The sequence below is a fragment of the Eleginops maclovinus genome, chromosome 21 (assembly GCF_036324505.1).
Source record: "Eleginops maclovinus isolate JMC-PN-2008 ecotype Puerto Natales chromosome 21, JC_Emac_rtc_rv5, whole genome shotgun sequence".
Classification (NCBI taxonomy): Eukaryota; Metazoa; Chordata; class Actinopteri; order Perciformes; family Eleginopidae; genus Eleginops; species Eleginops maclovinus.
Window position 1 is genome coordinate 17,434,139 of NC_086369.1, and position 16,620 is coordinate 17,450,758.

The 16,620-nt window shown below is 49.7% G+C and overlaps 1 protein-coding gene across 6 annotated transcripts in view; it reads left to right on the forward strand.

Moving 5' to 3' along the window:
• Window positions 1-16,620, forward strand: part of LOC134884077 (piezo-type mechanosensitive ion channel component 2-like) — a 41,398-nt gene that overhangs the window by 9,712 nt on the left and 15,066 nt on the right. For 3 of the 6 annotated variants that reach the window (XM_063912702.1, XM_063912705.1, XM_063912707.1), the window contains 16 exons: window positions 1,590-1,697; window positions 3,018-3,060; window positions 3,593-3,713; window positions 4,119-4,350; window positions 8,974-9,187; window positions 9,547-9,712; window positions 10,365-10,520; window positions 10,595-10,706; window positions 10,811-11,208; window positions 11,395-11,500; window positions 11,606-11,832; window positions 11,967-12,115; window positions 12,489-12,567; window positions 12,656-12,750; window positions 12,992-13,185; window positions 13,740-13,921. In XM_063912702.1, coding sequence (XP_063768772.1) covers window positions 1,590-1,697; window positions 3,018-3,060; window positions 3,593-3,713; window positions 4,119-4,350; window positions 8,974-9,187; window positions 9,547-9,712; window positions 10,365-10,520; window positions 10,595-10,706; window positions 10,811-11,208; window positions 11,395-11,500; window positions 11,606-11,832; window positions 11,967-12,115; window positions 12,489-12,567; window positions 12,656-12,750; window positions 12,992-13,185; window positions 13,740-13,921 — 2,582 coding nt within the window. The remainder of the gene's footprint in view (window positions 1-1,589; window positions 1,698-3,017; window positions 3,061-3,592; window positions 3,714-4,118; window positions 4,351-8,973; window positions 9,188-9,546; window positions 9,713-10,364; window positions 10,521-10,594; window positions 10,707-10,810; window positions 11,209-11,394; window positions 11,501-11,605; window positions 11,833-11,966; window positions 12,116-12,488; window positions 12,568-12,655; window positions 12,751-12,991; window positions 13,186-13,739; window positions 13,922-16,620) is intronic. The other 3 variants (XM_063912704.1, XM_063912703.1, XM_063912708.1) reach the window with 3 other exon arrangements.

Here is a 16,620-nt window from a genome sequence, read left to right on the forward strand (position 1 = left end):
AACAGTCTCCTCAGGAACAGTCTCCTCAGGAACAGTTTCCTCAGGAACAGTTTCCTCAGGAACAGTCTCCCCAGGAGGAGTCTCCTCAGGAACAGTCTCCTCAGGAACAGTCTCCTCAGGAACAGTCTCCTCAGGAACAGTCTCCTCAGGAACAGTCTCCTCAGGAACAGTCTCCTCAGGAACAGTTTCCTCAGGAACAGTCTCCTCAGGAACAGTCTCCCCAGGAGGAGTCTCCTCAGGAACAGTCTCCTCAGGAGCAGTCTCCTCAGGAGCAGTCTCCTCAGGAACAGTCTCCTCAGGAACAGTCTCCTCAGAGTCTCCTCAGTAACAGTCTGCTCAGGAACAGTCTCCTCAGGAACAGTCTCCTCAGGAACAGTCTCATCAGTGTCTCCTCAGGAACAGTCTCCTCAGGAACAGTCTCCTCAGGAACAGTCTCCTCAGTGTCTCCTCAGGAACAGTCTCCTCAGGAACAGTCTCCTCATGAACAGTCTCCTCAGGAACAGTCTCCTCAGGAACAGTCTCCTCAGGATGAGTCTCCTCAGGAACGTCTCCTCAGGAACAGTCTCCTCAGGAACAGTCTCCTCAGGAGGAGTCTCCTCAGTGTCTCCTCAGGAACAGTCTCCTCAGAGTCTCCTCAGCAACAGTCTCCTCAGGAACAGTCTCCTCAGGAACAGTCTCCTCAGGAGCAGTCTCCTCAGGAGCAGTCTCCTCAGGAACAGTCAACTAAGGAACAGTCTCCTCATGAACAGTCTCCTCAGGAACAGTCTCCTCAGGAACAGTCTCCTCAGAGTCTCCTCAGGAACAGTCTCCTCAGAGTCTCCTCAGGAACAGTCTCATCAGAGTCTCCTCAGGAACAGTCTCCTCAGGAACAGTCTCCTCAGGAACAGTCTCCTCAGGAGCAGTCTCCTCAGGAACAGTCTCCTCAGGAGGAGTCTCCTCAGTGTCTCCTCAGGAACAGTCTCCTCAGAGTCTCCTCAGGAACAGTCTCCTCAGGAACAGTTTCCTCAGGAACAGTCTCCTCAGAGTCTCCTCAGGAACAGTCTCCTCAGGAACAGTCTCCTCAGTGTCTCCTCAGGAACAGTCTCCTCAGGAACAGTCTCCTCAGAGTCTCATCAGGAACAGTCTCCTCAGGAACAGTCTCCTCAGGAACAGTCTCCTCAGGAACAGTCTCCTCAGGAACAGTGTCCTCAGGAGTAGTCTCCTCAGGAACAGTCTCCCCAGTGTCTCCTCAGGAACAGTCTCCTCAGAGTCTCCTCAGGAACAGTCTCCTCAGGAACAGTCTCCTCAGGAACAGTCTCCTCAGTGTCTCCTCAGGAACAGTCTCCTCAGAGTCTCCTCAGGAACAGTCTCCTCAGGAATAGTCTCCTCAGGAACAGTCTCCTCAGAGTCTCCTCAGGAACAGTCTCCTCAGGAATAGTCTCCTCAGGAGCAGTCTCCTCAGGAATAGTCTCCTCAGGAGCAGTCTCCTCAGGAGGAGTCTACCTGTAATGCTCCGCTCCTTAAGTCGACTGTTTTTTGGATTTTAATGAGTGCTAAGCTAACGGTTAGCTTGTGTTTGTATCTTACATCACTTCCCGTCTGTCTCCTAGGTAACCTGCGACGCTGTGTGACGGCCGTGTGTGTGAGCAGCTTCATGTTCCTGTTCCTGCAGATCTGCTTCTTGTTTACAACCATCAGCCTGCAGACACAGAGCAACTGTGAGACAGCTACCCGTCTGTCTGTACTGATGACCTGTCTGTCTCTCTCTCTGTCTGTCTGTCTGTCTGTCTGTCTGTCTGTCTAATATCCCAGACCTCAGTAATGTCCCAGACCTCAAGTAGTGTCCCAGACCTCAGTAATGTCCCAGACCTCAGTAATGTCCCAGACCTCAGTAATGTCCCAGACCTCAAGTAGTGTCCCAGACCTCAGTAATGTCCCAGACCTCAGTAATGTCCCAGACCTCAGTAATGTCCCAGACCTCAGTAAAATCCCAGGCCTCAAGTAGTGTCCCAGACCTCAAGTAGTGTCCCAGACTTCAGTAATGTCCCAGACCTCAGTAATGTCCCAGACCTCAGTAATGTCCCAGACCTCAAGTAGTATCCCAGACCTCAGTAAAATCCCAGACCTCAAGTAGTGTCCAGACCTCAGTAATGTCCCAGACCTCAGTAATGTCCCAGACCTCAAGTAGTGTCCCAGACCTCAAGTAGTATCCCAGACCTCAGTAATGTCCCAGACCTCAGTAGTGTTCCAGACCTCAAGTAGTATCCAGACCTCAGTAAAATCCCGACCTCAAGTAGTGTCCTCAGACCTCAGTAGTGTCCCAGACCATTCCCAGACCTCAGTAATGTCCCAGACCTCAGTAGTGTCCCAGACCTCAGTAATGTCCCAGACCTCAAGTAGTGTCCCAGACCTCAGTAATGTCCCAAGACCTCAAGTAGTGTCCCAGACCTCAAGTAGTAGTCCCAGACCTCAGTAGTATGTCCCAGACCTCAGTAATGGTCCCAGACCTCAGTAATTCCCAGACCTCAAGTATGTCCCAGACCTCAAGTAGTATCCCAGACCTCAGTAATGTCCCAGACCTCAGTAGTGTTCCAGACCTCAAGTAGTATCCCAGACCTCAGTAAAATCCCAGACCTCAAGTAGTGTCCCAGACCTCAAGTAGTATCCCAGACCTCAGTAAAATCCCAGACCTCAAGTAGTGTCCCAGACCTCAAGTAGTATCCCAGACCTCAGTAATGTCCCAGACCTCAGTAGTGTCCCAGACCTCAAGTAGTGTCCCAGACCTCAGTAATGTCCCAGACCTCAGTAATGTCCCAGACCTCAAGTAGTGTCCCAGACCTCAAGTAGTATCCCAGACCTCAGTAATGTCCCAGACCTCAGTAATGTCCCAGACCTCAGTAATGTCCCAGACCTCAAGTAGTGTCCCAGACCTCAGTAATGTCCCTGCAGACACAGAGCAACTGTTAGACAGCTACCTGTCTGTCTGTCTGTCTGTACTGATGACCTGTCTGTCTCTTTCTCTGTCTGTCTGTCTGCAGGTACCTCCTGGCAGACAGCTCTCAGTCAGCTGGGCCTTGTGAGGTGAGACAGGCACACACGCACGCACGCGCACGCACACACACACATACACACACACGGCTGTGCCTTGACGCTACATGTTTGTTTTTTTGCGTTTTGTCCTTCGGTAATAATTATTAGTGTAAATATTGTTGATGTTGTTGTTTGTTTGTGTTCCTTCTTCCTCTCTGCTGAACCACAAGGTAAACCCTATCAAAATAAGAGCGTATTATTTTAGCGGCCTGTCCCCTCAGATTGCGTGTGTGTGTGTGTGCGTGTGTGTGTGTGTGTGTGTGTGTGTGTGTGTGTGTCAGCAGCAGGAGGGCAGACAGAGTCTCTCAGTCTGGACTACATGGCTCTGCAAACTCCTACACTAACATCAATAAACACAGTGAAACAAACACAAACACACACACACACACACACACACACACACACACACAATCAACTGTCTTTGAACATATTTGTATATGTATAGCCCATCAGTTCTTAGGACTGTATAAACAACATGTGATATGTACAGTGTAAATAATAAACCTGCCTGTCTGTCTGTCAGTCTGTCAGGAAGTGATGCAGGCTCTGCAGTGAGACAGGTGTTTCCAGATGTTGGTGTGCTGGTCGTCGGTCTGCTGACCTGGAGGCTGATTGTAAGAGTGAATGGTGACACACACACACAGGTAACACACACAAACACACACACACACACACACACAGCAGGTGTAACCTCGTTTAGGAGTCTCCTCGTTTCTAACAAGATTTCCTGTCTATTAGCGTGTAACTCAGTAAGCTATTTATTAACTGTAACGTCGTTATGTGACAACATCAGGACAGTGACACACACACACACACACACACACACACACACACACACACACACACACACACACACAGCCTATAATGATTAGGTTTCAGGTTCAGTTCATTAGGCCAACTGTCGGAGTCTGTTTGCTAACATGGATCCAGACCAGCAGCTCTGTAGTGGAAACCATTCTAATCTAATCCGGTTTTAAACAGACCATATGTTCTGCTCACCTCCTCTTCATCCTCCTCTTCACCCTCCTCTTCATCCTCCTGTGTTCCAGACTCAGCAGGAGGTCCAGCAGCAGCAGGATGATCCTCAGGAGGAAGAGGATCTGATGTTTGATGAGGACTCCGTCTCTATTATCGGAGAGGATGAGGAGTTGGAGGAGGACGGCACCAGGAACAAGATTCTGGTAGAACTGGAGATATTGGTTAGAAAGACCAGGCAGATGTTGGGAACCATGACGACAACCGGAGCCAAAGTCCTGCTTACCGTCGTGCTGGGACTCACGGGTAACCCTACAACCCAAGAAACCCTAAAACCCAAGTAGCCCCAGACCTCAGTAATGTCCCAGACCTCAGTAATGTCCCAGACCTCAGCTAAAGTCCCAGACCTCAGTAATGTCCCAGACCTCAGCTAAAGTCCGAGACCTCAAGTAGTGTCCCAGACCTCAAGTAGAGTCCCAGACCTCAGTAATGTCCCAGACCTCAAGTAGTGTCCCAGACCACAGTAATGTCCCAGACCTCACAGTAATGTCCCAGACCTCAAGTAGTGTCCCAGACCTCAAGTAGTGTCCCACACCTCAAGTAGTGTCCCAGACCTCAGTAACGTCCCAGACATCACAGTAATGTCCCAGACCTCAGCTAAAGTCCCAGACCTCAAGTAGTGTCCCAGACCTCAAGTAGAGTCCCAGACCTCAGTAATGTCCCAGACCTCACAGTAATGTCCCAGACCTCACAGTAATGTCCCAGACCGCAAGTAGTGTCCCACACCTCAAGTAGTGTCCCAGACCACAGTAATGTCCCAGACCTCACAGTAATGTCCCAGACCGCAAGTAGTGTCCCACACCTCAAGTAGTGTCCCAGACCTCAGTAACGTCCCAGACATCACAGTAATGTCCCAGACCTCATTAATGTCCCAGACCTCAGCTAAAGTCCCAGACCTCAAGTAGTGTCCCAGACCTCAGCTAATGTCCCAGACCTCAGTAATATCCCAGACTTCAAGTAATGTCCCAGAACTCAATAATGTCCCAGACATCACAGTAATGTCCCAGACCTCATTAATGTCCCAGACCTCAGCTAAAGTCCCAGACCTCAAGTAATGTCCCAGACCTCATTAATGTCCCAGACCTCAGCTAAAGTCCCAGACCTCAAGTAGTGTCCCAGACCTCAGCTAATGTCCCAGACCTCAGTAATATCCCAGACTTCAAGTAATGTCCCAGACCTCAGTAATGTCCCAGACCTCAAGTAGTGTCCCAGACCTCAATTAGTGTCCCAGACCTCAGTAGTGTCCCAGACCTCAGTAAAGTCCCAGACATCAAGTAGTGTCCCAGACCTCAGTAAAGTCCCAGACCTCAAGTAGTGTCCCAGACCTCAGTAGTGTCCCAGACCTCAGTAAAGTCCCAGACATCAAGTAGTGTCCCAGACCTCAGTAAAGTCCCAGACATCAAGTAGTGTCCCAGACCTCAGTAAAGTCCCAGACCTCAAGTAGTGTCCCAGACCTCAGTAATGTCCCAGACCTCAGTAAAGTCCCAGACCTCAGTAAAGTCCCAGACCTCAAGTAGTGTCCCAGACCTCAGTAATGTCCCAGACCTCAAGTAATGTCCCAGACCTCAAGTGGTGTCCCAGACCTCAATAATGTCCCAGACCTCAAGTAATGTCCCAGACCTCAAGTAATATACCAGACCTCAGTAGTGTCCGAGACCTCAAGTAGTGTCCCAGACCTCAGTAAAGTCCCAGACATCAAGTAATGTCCCAGACCTCAGTAATGTCCCAGACCTCAGTAATGTCCCAGACCTCAGTAATGTCCCAGACCTCAGCTAAAGTCCCAGACCTCAAGTAATGTCCCAGAACTCAATAATGTCCCAGACCTCAGCTAAAGTCCCAGACCTCAAGTAATGTCCCAGAACTCAATAATGTCCCAGACCTCAGCTAAAGTCCCAGACCTCAAGTAATGTCCCAGACCTCAGTAATGTCCCAGACCTCAAGTAGTGTCCCAGACCTCAGTAGTGTCCCAGACCTCAGTAAAGTCCCAGACATCAAGTAGTGTCCCAGACCTCAGTAATGTCCCAGACCTCAGCTAAAGTCCCAGACCTCAAGTAATGTCCCAGAACTCAATAATGTCCCAGACCTCATTAATGTCCGAGACCTCAGCTAATGTCCCAGACCTCAGTAATATCCCAGACTTCAAGTAGTGTCCCAGACCTCAGCTAATGTCCCAGACCTCAGTAATATCCCAGACTTCAAGTAGTGTCCCAGACCTCAGTAATATCCCAGACTTCAAGTAATGTCCCAGACCTCAGTAATGTCCCAGACCTCAGTAGTGTCCCAGACCTCAGTAAAGTCCCAGACATCAAGTAGTGTCCCAGACCTCAGTAAAGTCCCAGACCTCAAGTAGTGTCCCAGACCTCAAGTAATGTCCCAGACCTCAGTAAAGTCCCAGACCTCAAGTAGTGTCCCAGACCTCAATAATGTCCCAGACCTCAGTAAAATCCCAGACCTCAAGTAATGTCCCAGACCTCAAGTAATATACCAGACCTCCGTAGTGTCCCAGACCTCAAGTAATGTCCCAGACCTCAGTAAAGTCCCAGACATCAAGTAATGTCCCAGACCTCAGTATGTCCCAGACCTCAGTAATGTCCCAGACCTCAGTAATGTCCCAGACCTCAGTAATATCCCAGACCTCATTAATGTCCCAGACCTCAGCTAAAGTCCCAGACCTCAAGTAATGTCCCAGAACTCAATAATGTCCCAGACCTCAGCTAAAGTCCCAGACCTCAAGTAATGTCCCAGACCTCAGTAATATCCCAGACTTCAAGTAATGTCCCAGACCTCAGTAATGTCCCAGACCTCAAGTAGTGTCCCAGACTTCAATTAGTGTCCCAGACCTCAGTAGTGTCCCAGACCTCAGTAAAGTCCCAGACATCAAGTAGTGTCCCAGACCTCAGTAAAGTCCCAGACCTCAAGTAGTGTCCCAGACCTCAGTAGTGTCCCAGACCTCAGTAAAGTCCCAGACATCAAGTAGTGTCCCAGACCTCAGTAAAGTCCCAGACCTCAAGTAGTGTCCCAGACCTCAGTAATGTCCCATACCTCAGTAATGTCCCAGACCTCAGTAAAGTCCCAGACCTCAAGTAGTGTCCCAGACCTCAGTAATGTCCCAGACCTCAGTAATATCCCAGACCTCATTAATGTCCCAGACCTCAGCTAAAGTCCCAGACCTCAAGTAATGTACCAGAACTCAATAATGTCCCAGACCTCAGCTAAAGTCCCAGACCTCAAGTAATGTCCCAGACCTCATTAATGTCCGAGACCTCAGCTAATGTCCCAGACGTCAGTAATATCCCAGACTTCAAGAAGTGTCCCAGACCTCAGTAATGTCCCAGACCTCAAGTAGTGTCCCAGACCTCAATTAGTGTCCCAGACCTCAGTAGTGTCCCAGACCTCAGTAAAGTCCCAGACATCAAGTAGTGTCCCAGACCTCAGTAAAGTCCCAGACATCAAGTAGTGTCCCAGACCTCAGTAAAGTCCCAGACCTCAAGTAGTGTCCCAGACCTCAGTAGTGTCCCAGACCTCAGTAAAGTCCCAGACATCAAGTAGTGTCCCAGACCTCAGTAATGTCCCAGACCTCAGTAATGTCTCAGACCTCACAGTAATGTCCCAGACCTCAATAAAGTCCCAGACCTCAAGTAGTGTCCCAGACCTCAGTAGTGTCCCAGACCTCAGTAAAGTCCCAGACATCAAGTAGTGTCCCAGACCTCAGTAAAGTCCCAGACCTCAAGTAGTGTCCCAGACCTCAGTAAGGTCCCAGACCTCAAGTAATGTCCCAGACCTCAGTAAAGTCCCAGACCTCAAGTAGTGTCCCAGACCTCACAGTAATGTCCCAGACCTCAGTAAAGTCCCAGACCTCAAGTAGTGTCCCAGACATCAATAATGTCCCAGACCTCCAAATAATATCCCAGACCTCAGTAATGTCCCAGACCTCAAGTAGTGTCCCAGACCTCAGTAATGTCCCAGACCTCAAGTAATGTCCCTGACCTCAAGTAGTGTCCCAGACCTCAGTAATGTCCCAGACCTCAAGTAGTGTCCCAGACCTTAGCTAAAGTCCCAGACCTCAAGTAGTGTCCCAGACCTCAGCTAAAGTCCCAGACCTCAAGTAGTGTCCCAGACCGCAGTAATGTCCCACACCTCAGCTAAATTCCAAGACCCCAAGTAGTGTCCCAGACCTCAGTAGTGTCCCAGACCTCAGTAATGTCCCAGACCTCTGTAATGTCCCAGTGCTCATTAATGTCCCAGATCTCAGTAGTGTCCCAGACCTCAGTAATATCACAGACCTCAAGTAGTGTCCCAGACCTCAGCTAAAGTCCAAGACCCCATGTAGTGTCCCAGACCTCAGTAGTGTCCCAGACCCCAGTAATGTCTCAGACCTCAGTAATGTCCCAGACCTCAGTAATACCCCAGGCCTCAGTAATGTCCCATACCTCATTAATTTACCAGATTTCAAGTAGTGTCCCAGACCTCAGTAATGTCCCAGACCTCAAGTAGTGTCCCAGACCTCAAGTAGTGTCCCAGACCTCAGTAGTGTCCCAGACCTCAGTAATACCCCAGACCTCAAGTAGTGTCCCAGATCTCAAGTTGTGTCCCAGACCTCAGTAGTGTCCCAGACCTCAGTAATACCCCAGACCTCAGTAATGTCCCAGACCTCATTAATGTCCCAGATCTCAAGTAGTGTCCCAGACCTCAGTAATGTCCCACACTTCAGTAATATCCTAGACCTCAGTAAAGTCCCAGACCTCAAGTAGTGTCCCAGACCTCAGTAATGTCCCAAACCTCAAGTAGTGTCCCAGACCTCAGTAGTGTCCCAGACCTCAGTAATGTCCCAGTGTCTAAAAGACAATTTCTCTCCGTCTTTCTCTCCAGGTATCACGTTCCCGTCTCTCTCGTCCCTCCCCTACCTGCTCTGTTTCCAACTGTTGTGCACCTGGTGGGCGTGGTCAGGCCAAGTCCCCCCCCTCCTCTTCAGGTGTGTTTCTTTGATGTCACTGGTCTACTCCGCCTCCCACTTCCTGCTCGTTTACTGCTACCAGCTGCCCCTGCTGCAGGAAGCGTGGCCTCCCAACCGAACCTCCGCCAGGTAACACAACTCCACCAGGTAACACAACTCCACCAGGTAATACACCTCCGCCAGGTCACACACCTCCGCCAGGTCACATACCTCCATCATGCAGCGAGGGGGGGTGTCCTTGTTTAGTTACCCTGCTGCCTACAAAATAAGAGCTTTCCCACCTTTCTAAAAATAAAAGCCCAGAAAGTGAGTACAGAAGGGGGGACAGGGAGGTATAATTACCTGCTCTATAATTACCCTCTATAACACATGCTGCTGTAAACAAGGGGGGTGTGCTGCTGGGGGGGCCTGTTGAACCCTGCTGGGGATCTGCATCAGATCTATAGTCCTATCATTTCTAACAGACATTTCTGTCCCCCCCCCCACAGTGTTCTGGGTCTACTCCCCCTGGTCTCGGTGGACTGTGCTGCCCCCTGGAGGCTGACGGTGACGTCTGACCTCCACTGGTTCCACTACACCTCCCCCCTGATGCTGCTGCTGCTCTACCACACAGTGGCATCGCTCCGGAGGAACCAGGTGTTTACCTGCTCTGAGGTATCAATAGAGAGCCCCTCCCTCTCCGGTGGACCACCATGGGACCTTATTCCGGAAAGAGTATGTATGGTAGTCGACAGCGAGAGACAAATTATTTTTTGATCCCGTTTGAACTGTGCCATGAATTACACATGTGATGTTTGTCAATCTGAAGAAAGTCACAGTTTGTCGTAAAACTGTTGAAATATAAGACTAGAAATACTATAAATCCAAGAGTCACGTAAGTGATGTCATAACTGATGTCATCATGTTTTCCCTCCACTAAATATAAGAGACATGAAGATAAGTTTAACGCCTGTGTGCTCTGTACTTGTTGTAGGAACACCAGCAATGGGTCTCGTCTTTGGCTTCTGGTGTTGGTGACGTGTATTGTGCGAGACCAGAGATGTAGTTCATCGCGCGGTTTCACACAAAAATAAGTGTTACTTCACAGTTTTATCACAGACTTTTTTTCTTGACTTACAAAATTATCTTTTAAATTGACAATTCAAACGGGATCAAAAAATAATTTCTCTCTCGCAGTGGCCTACCATAAATATTCTTTCCGAAATAAGGTCCCATAGGTCGGAAGTAGAAGGGCGGGACTTAGGCTCTCTACATTAAGATGTTTACTGGGCTCTGATTGGCTGACAGAGGTCACATGTTTCCTTAGCTGATCAACTGTGGGCGGGGCCTAGAGAGCACAGTGTCAGTGGTCAGCGGGAGCTGTGACATCACCACTACCAGTAACCTGAGTGATGATGTCACCGGTGACATCACAGCGGAGAGACGGGGAGAGCTGTGGAGACGAGCTCACCAGAGCAGAGACGTACGTTAGTGTATTATCACGCTAGCTTTATTACCTTTAATAGTATTAGTATTATTATTACTGTCTGTCTCTAGGTGCTGACATCGTCCAATCAGAGTCCCTCTGACACTTTTGCCCCGCCCACCCAGAGCACAGCCCTCGGATTAGATGTGTACTCCACACCTCACTACTCAATCAGCCAATCAGGTGAGCTGTCCACCTGTTCACCTATCCATCTGTCTACTTGCACACTTATACACCTGTCTACCTGCTTACCTGTCTCCCTGCTCACCTGTTTTCCTGTGCTGCAGACACGTTGGAAACCTGTGAGTTTGGTGCAGACAGGTGGGAGGAGCCTGAGGTGAGTCCTGGTGAGGTGGGCGGGGCTTGGCTGAGTCCAGATGAGGGGGGCGGGGCCTGGGTGGCGTGGAGCTTCTTGCTGCAGCAGAGCTACCTGTGCGCTCTGATGGCGATGATGCTGTGGCCGGTCAGCTACGTGTCGTGGCTCACCTGTGTGCTGCTGCTGTGGTCCTGCCTGCTCTGGATGCTGAAGGAGCGCCGCCGCTACACCATGATGTCATCGCCCTGGCTGGTCGCCTATGGCAACCTGCTGGTGCTGCTGCAGTACATCTACAGCTTCCCCCCCGCCCAGGAAGTGCCCGGCCTGTTCCCGCGGAAACAAGACCCCTGCAGGGAGCTGGCTTCAAAGGTATTTCTACTACTACTCATACTACTATAAGTAGTAGTATTATTTGTGTACTCTGTGTACATTGGGTACTTTGTGTACTCTCTGTACTTTGTGTACCCTGTGTTGATGTGTACTCTGTGTTGGTGTGTACTATGTGTACTTTGTGTACTCTGTGTTGGTGTGTACTCTGTGTACTCGGTGTTGCAGTTGTTGTGTCTGCTGAGCTTCTGGCTGCTGCTGAGACAGGCTCTGACTGAGAAGAGAGACAGACAGGCAGACACGCAGCTGTCTACCATCACCATCCACTTGGAGGGTAAGACACATGTCTCACTGCTCGCCTGTCTCACTGATTTTAATGCTCACCTGTCTCACTGCTTACCTGTTTTAATGCTCACCTGTCTGTCTGTGTGTCCTACAGACAAGAAGATGGGTGAGACGGGTGAGGTTTCGTACGAGGAGGTGCTACTCCTGCAGGAAGGGGGGGTAAAGATGGAGGCTCTGGTTGCCGTGGTGACGCGGATGTTCGTGAAGTACTGGATCTACGTCTGTGGGACCATGTTCTTCTTCGTGAGCTTCGAAGGGAAGATTGTCCTCTACAAGGTCATCTACATGGTGCTGCTGCTGTGCTGCACCGCCCTCTACCAGGTGAGCCCGGTACTGCAGGTAATACTACAGGTATTACATGTACTACAGGTAATACAACACAAGGTCTACAAGGTCATCTCCATGGTGCTGCTGGTACTGTACTGTCTGTCTCTTACCCGTCTATCTTTCTGTAGTTGAACTACGAGCGTTGGCGTGCCATGCTCAGGGGCTTCTGGGTAGCCGTGGTGGTTTACTCCATGCTGGTGCTGATCCTGGTCTACACCTTCCAGTTCCCCACATCCCCCCAGACCTGGAGCTACTACACCGGACTCAGTACTCACAGGTGTACACACACACACACACACACACACACACACACACACACACACACACACACACACACACACACACACACACACACACACACACACACACACACACACACACACACACACACACACACACACACACACACACACACACACACACACACACACACACACACACACACACACACACACTTTGGTGGCTATGCTAACATCACCCATCTAATACCTCTGGGCGTTTTGATGCCAAATCAGCTGCTTTGTGACAGACTGACAGACAGACAGACAGACAGACAGGTACTGCTTCCAGAGTAAACGGCCCGGTGGACCGGCAGCGTGTGAAAGCTGGAGGAGAACTGTTTTTCAGAGGTGGTGCTTCTCTGTCTGCAGGTTGGAGGACATCGGCCTGGAGAAGTTCTCAGTTCCGGTTCTCTTTACCAGGATCTTTATCCCGGCTGCCTTCCTCCTGGTACTGTCACATGTTCCTGAAGGTTCTGTAGGAACTCACAGAACCCTCATGTTTACCAATGGTCCTCTTTGTGTCTCTGGTTCTCCAGGTGTGTATCGTTCACCTGCATTACTTCCACCAGCCGTTCCTCCAGCTCACTGACCTGAAGACTGTGGTGGACACACACAACAGCACCATCACTAGGTACACACACACACACACCCAACCGCACCATCACCAGGTACACACGACACACACACACACACACACACACACACACACACACACACACACACACACACACACACACACACACACAGAAGACACTTAGCAGACACAGAAGCACCATCACCAGACCACACACACTTCTCTGTGGGACGAGTAAAGGGATTCTGATCGCACATCCTCTCTGTGCCCGTCTGTCTCTGTACCTGTCTGTCTGTAGGTTGGTGCACTCTGAGGGCAGCCTGTTCGACCTGTCTCTCTCTCTGGGGGGAGGGGCTCCTCAGATCCTGCAGGACAAAACAGGAGGTGAGAGAGAGAGAGAAGAGGAGAAGAAGTGGATCCAGGAGGAGGAGGAGGAGGAGGAGGAGTACCCCTGTGTGTTTGAGAAGGAAACCCTGTCTGAGCAGATCAGAGGTAAGCAGAGAATTCACATGGAAATGAAACTGGAATGAAATCGCAGCTGGGACAGCAGGAAGTGGATCTTAAACATGAATATCCTCAGGTCCATAGAATTCACTCAAAACATGTACAGCTCCAGCTGTGGCTCCAGCTGTGGCTCCACCTATGGCTCCAGCTGTGGGTCCACCTATGGCTCCAGCTGCGGCTCCAGCTGGGGCTCCACCTATGGCTCCAGCTGGGGCTCCACCTATGGCTCCAGCTGTGGCTCCAGCTGGGGCTCCACCTATGGCTCCACCTATGGCTCCAGCTGGGGCTCCACCTATGGCTCCAGCTGGGGCTCCACCTATGGCTCCAGCTGTGGCTCCACCTATGGCTCCAGCTGAGGCTCCACCTATGGCTCCAGCTGTGGCTCCAGCTGGGGCTCCACCTATGGCTCCAGCTGGGGCTCCACCTATGACTCCAGCTGGGGCTCCACCTATGACTCCAGCTGTGTGTCCACTTGTGACTTCTCCTGAGTTTTCCCTGGTAAAAACATCTCCACTGTCTCTCCTCACCTGTCTGTCTCTCAGGTCTGGTGTCCTGGAGGCTGGTGATGGATCGTCTCTCTGTCCTCCTCCTGCGCCTCCTGCTGTCTCTGCAGAGCCTACAGCGCCTCCTCTGGTGGATCTTGGAACTGCACATTGTCAAGATCACATCCTGCTACATCATCTGGGTCTGTGTGAAGGAGGTGAGACAGCTGTCTGTCTGTCAGGTGTGTGTTTACCTGTCTCTCTCTGGGGTGTGTGTTTACCTGTGTCTCTCTCTGGGGTCTGTGTTTACCTGTGTCTCTCTGGGGTCTGTGTTTACCTGTGTGTCTCTCTGGGGACTGTGTTTACCTATGTCTCTCTCTGGGGTCTGTGTTTACCTGTCTCTCTCTGGGGTCTGTGTTTACCTGTCTCTCTCTGGGGTCTGTGTTTACCTGTCTCTCTCTGGGGTCTGTGTTTACCTGTCTCTCTCTGTGGGGTGTGTGTTTACCTGTGTCTCTCTGGGGTGTGTGTTTACCTGTGTCTCTCTCTGGGGTCTGTGTTTACCTGTGTCTCTCTGGGGACTGTGTTTACCTATGTCTCTCTCTGGGGTCTGTGTTTACCTGTCTCTCTCTGGGGTGTGTGTTTACCTGTGTCTCTCTGGGGTCTGTGTTTACCTGTCTCTCTCTGGGGTCTGTGTTTACCTGTCTCTCTCTGGGGTCTGTGTTTACCTGTCTCTCTCTGGGGTCTGTGTTTACCTGTCTCTCTCTGGGGTCTGTGTTTACCTGTCTCTCTCTGTGGGGTGTGTGTTTACCTGTCTCTCTCTGGGGTCTGTGTTTACCTGTCTCTCTCTGTGGGGTCTGTGTTTACCTGTCTCTCTCTGTGGGGTGTGTGTTTACCTGTCTCTCTCTGGGGTGTGTGTTTACCTGTCTCTCTGTGGGGTGTGTGTTTACCTGTGTCTCTCTGGGGTGTGTGTTTACCTGTGTCTCTCTCTGGGGTCTGTGTTTACCTGTGTCTCTCTGGGGTCTGTGTTTACCTGTGTCTCTCTGGGGTCTGTGTTTACCTGTGTCTCTCTGGGGTCTGTGTTTACCTGTGTCTCTCTGGCTTTCAGTTTCTTCTTCCTAAAGCTGTAAGTAATGTTCTTTACAGTGTGTTGGAATGAGTTTGACTGTGACTGGTTTTAGGAGAGCAGTATTGTTGTGAGCCTGGTCAGAGTGGGTCTGAGAGGGGGCAGTTAGCCTCAGCACCAGCTGACATAGGGGACTCTTTTCTGGGATTAGCTCTCGGCTTTGGAGGGCTTTGGAGAAGAGGGTGTCTAGGGGGCTGGATTTAAGGTGGTTAAAGAATGCGAGTGCTCTCTGTTGAGTGTTAGATAGGTCAGTTAATTAGTGTCAGATACCCACTGATCAGTGGGTATCTGCTTCTCTCTGCTCTGCATGCATTGGGTGGTGTTTTTCTCTGTACATGTAGAATGTATCTGCAGAATTCTGCATGTAGAGATTCTGTTGGGTGTTGGTCCCAGCGGGTATAGCTCTGCTGACTGAGTGGACCCCATACTTCACTACTGTACAGCGCAATGGGCTGGATGACACTATCAAATATTTTAAGCCAGATTTGAATTGGGGTTTGGATATGATAAATGTTCTCTTAATTGCAGTTAGAGCTCTCCTGGCTTTTTCTTTGAGTGCATTCACTGCCATGTTGAACCTTCCTGATGCTGTTATGGTTAAACCAAGGTAGGTATAACTCATACTATATTCAATGATATGATTATTTATGGTAAACTGGTATTTGTTCTCCGGTCATCTGGGGCGTTTTTGGAAAACCATGACATTAGTGTTCTTCATATTGAGTGCCAGAGCCCAGTTCTTACAGTACCGTTCCACCATGTCCAGCTGCTGTTGTAGTCCTTGTTCAGTAGGAGACAGTAGAACAAGGTCATCAGCACAAAGCAGACCCTTCACCTCTCTATCTAGGAGGGAGAGGCAGGAGCTGCACAGTGATCCAGCTGAACAGGAAGTTCATTTATATATACGTTAAATAAAGTCGGACTTAAATTGCAACCCTGACGAACACCTCTTCTCTGGGTGAAGAATTCAGATCGTTTGTCTCCAATTTTAACAGCGCACTTATTTTCTAAATACATTGATTTAAACAGATCATACATGTTGCACCCTATGCCACAATGTAGGAGTCTATAATAGAGCCCTTCATGCCAAATAGAGTTGAAAGCTTTCCAGAAATCAATGAAACAAGTGAATATCTTACCATTGTGTGTAGTGTACATGTTTGTTAATTAAAGTGTGAAGGGTAAATACATGGTCGGTGGTGCGGTGTTTTGGAAGGAAGCCAATTGGATTTTTACTCAAGATGGAGCGTTGGTTGAGGAAATCTTGTATTCTTTTATTTAGAATACTATAGAATCATTTCCCCAGACAGCTGCGGACACAGATGCCACGGTAGTTATTAGGGTCTGATTTGTCCCCACTCTTATGAATGGGGGAAATGACATCCTGACTGCAGTACGATATTGAACCGCTTTAACACTGTACCCTGCATCTCTGGGGGGCTGCATCTGAGCATCTCCTTTTTAATGTTGTCCGGGCCTCAAGCTATTTTTGGCCGGAGAGATTGTGTCTGTGGTCAATTCTTCCCAAGTAATGGTGAAATCAAGGGGGTTTTGGTTGTCTTCAATAGTTTCTTCTCGTGTCTGGAGTTCCTCTTTTGTAATACATTGATCTGAATTGATTAGATTTATTGGTATGTCTTTGTGCACACTTTCAAAATGTTCTCTCCAGATGTCACCGTTCTCGATGGGTAATGCTTGTGGTTGTTTTGTGTTGAAGTTGTTCCACAGATCCCAGAATTGATTTTGATCAATGGCTTTCTCAATATCTTCAAGTTTCATGTGGGTATCATTTAGTTTTTGTTCCGTATTGTACATTTA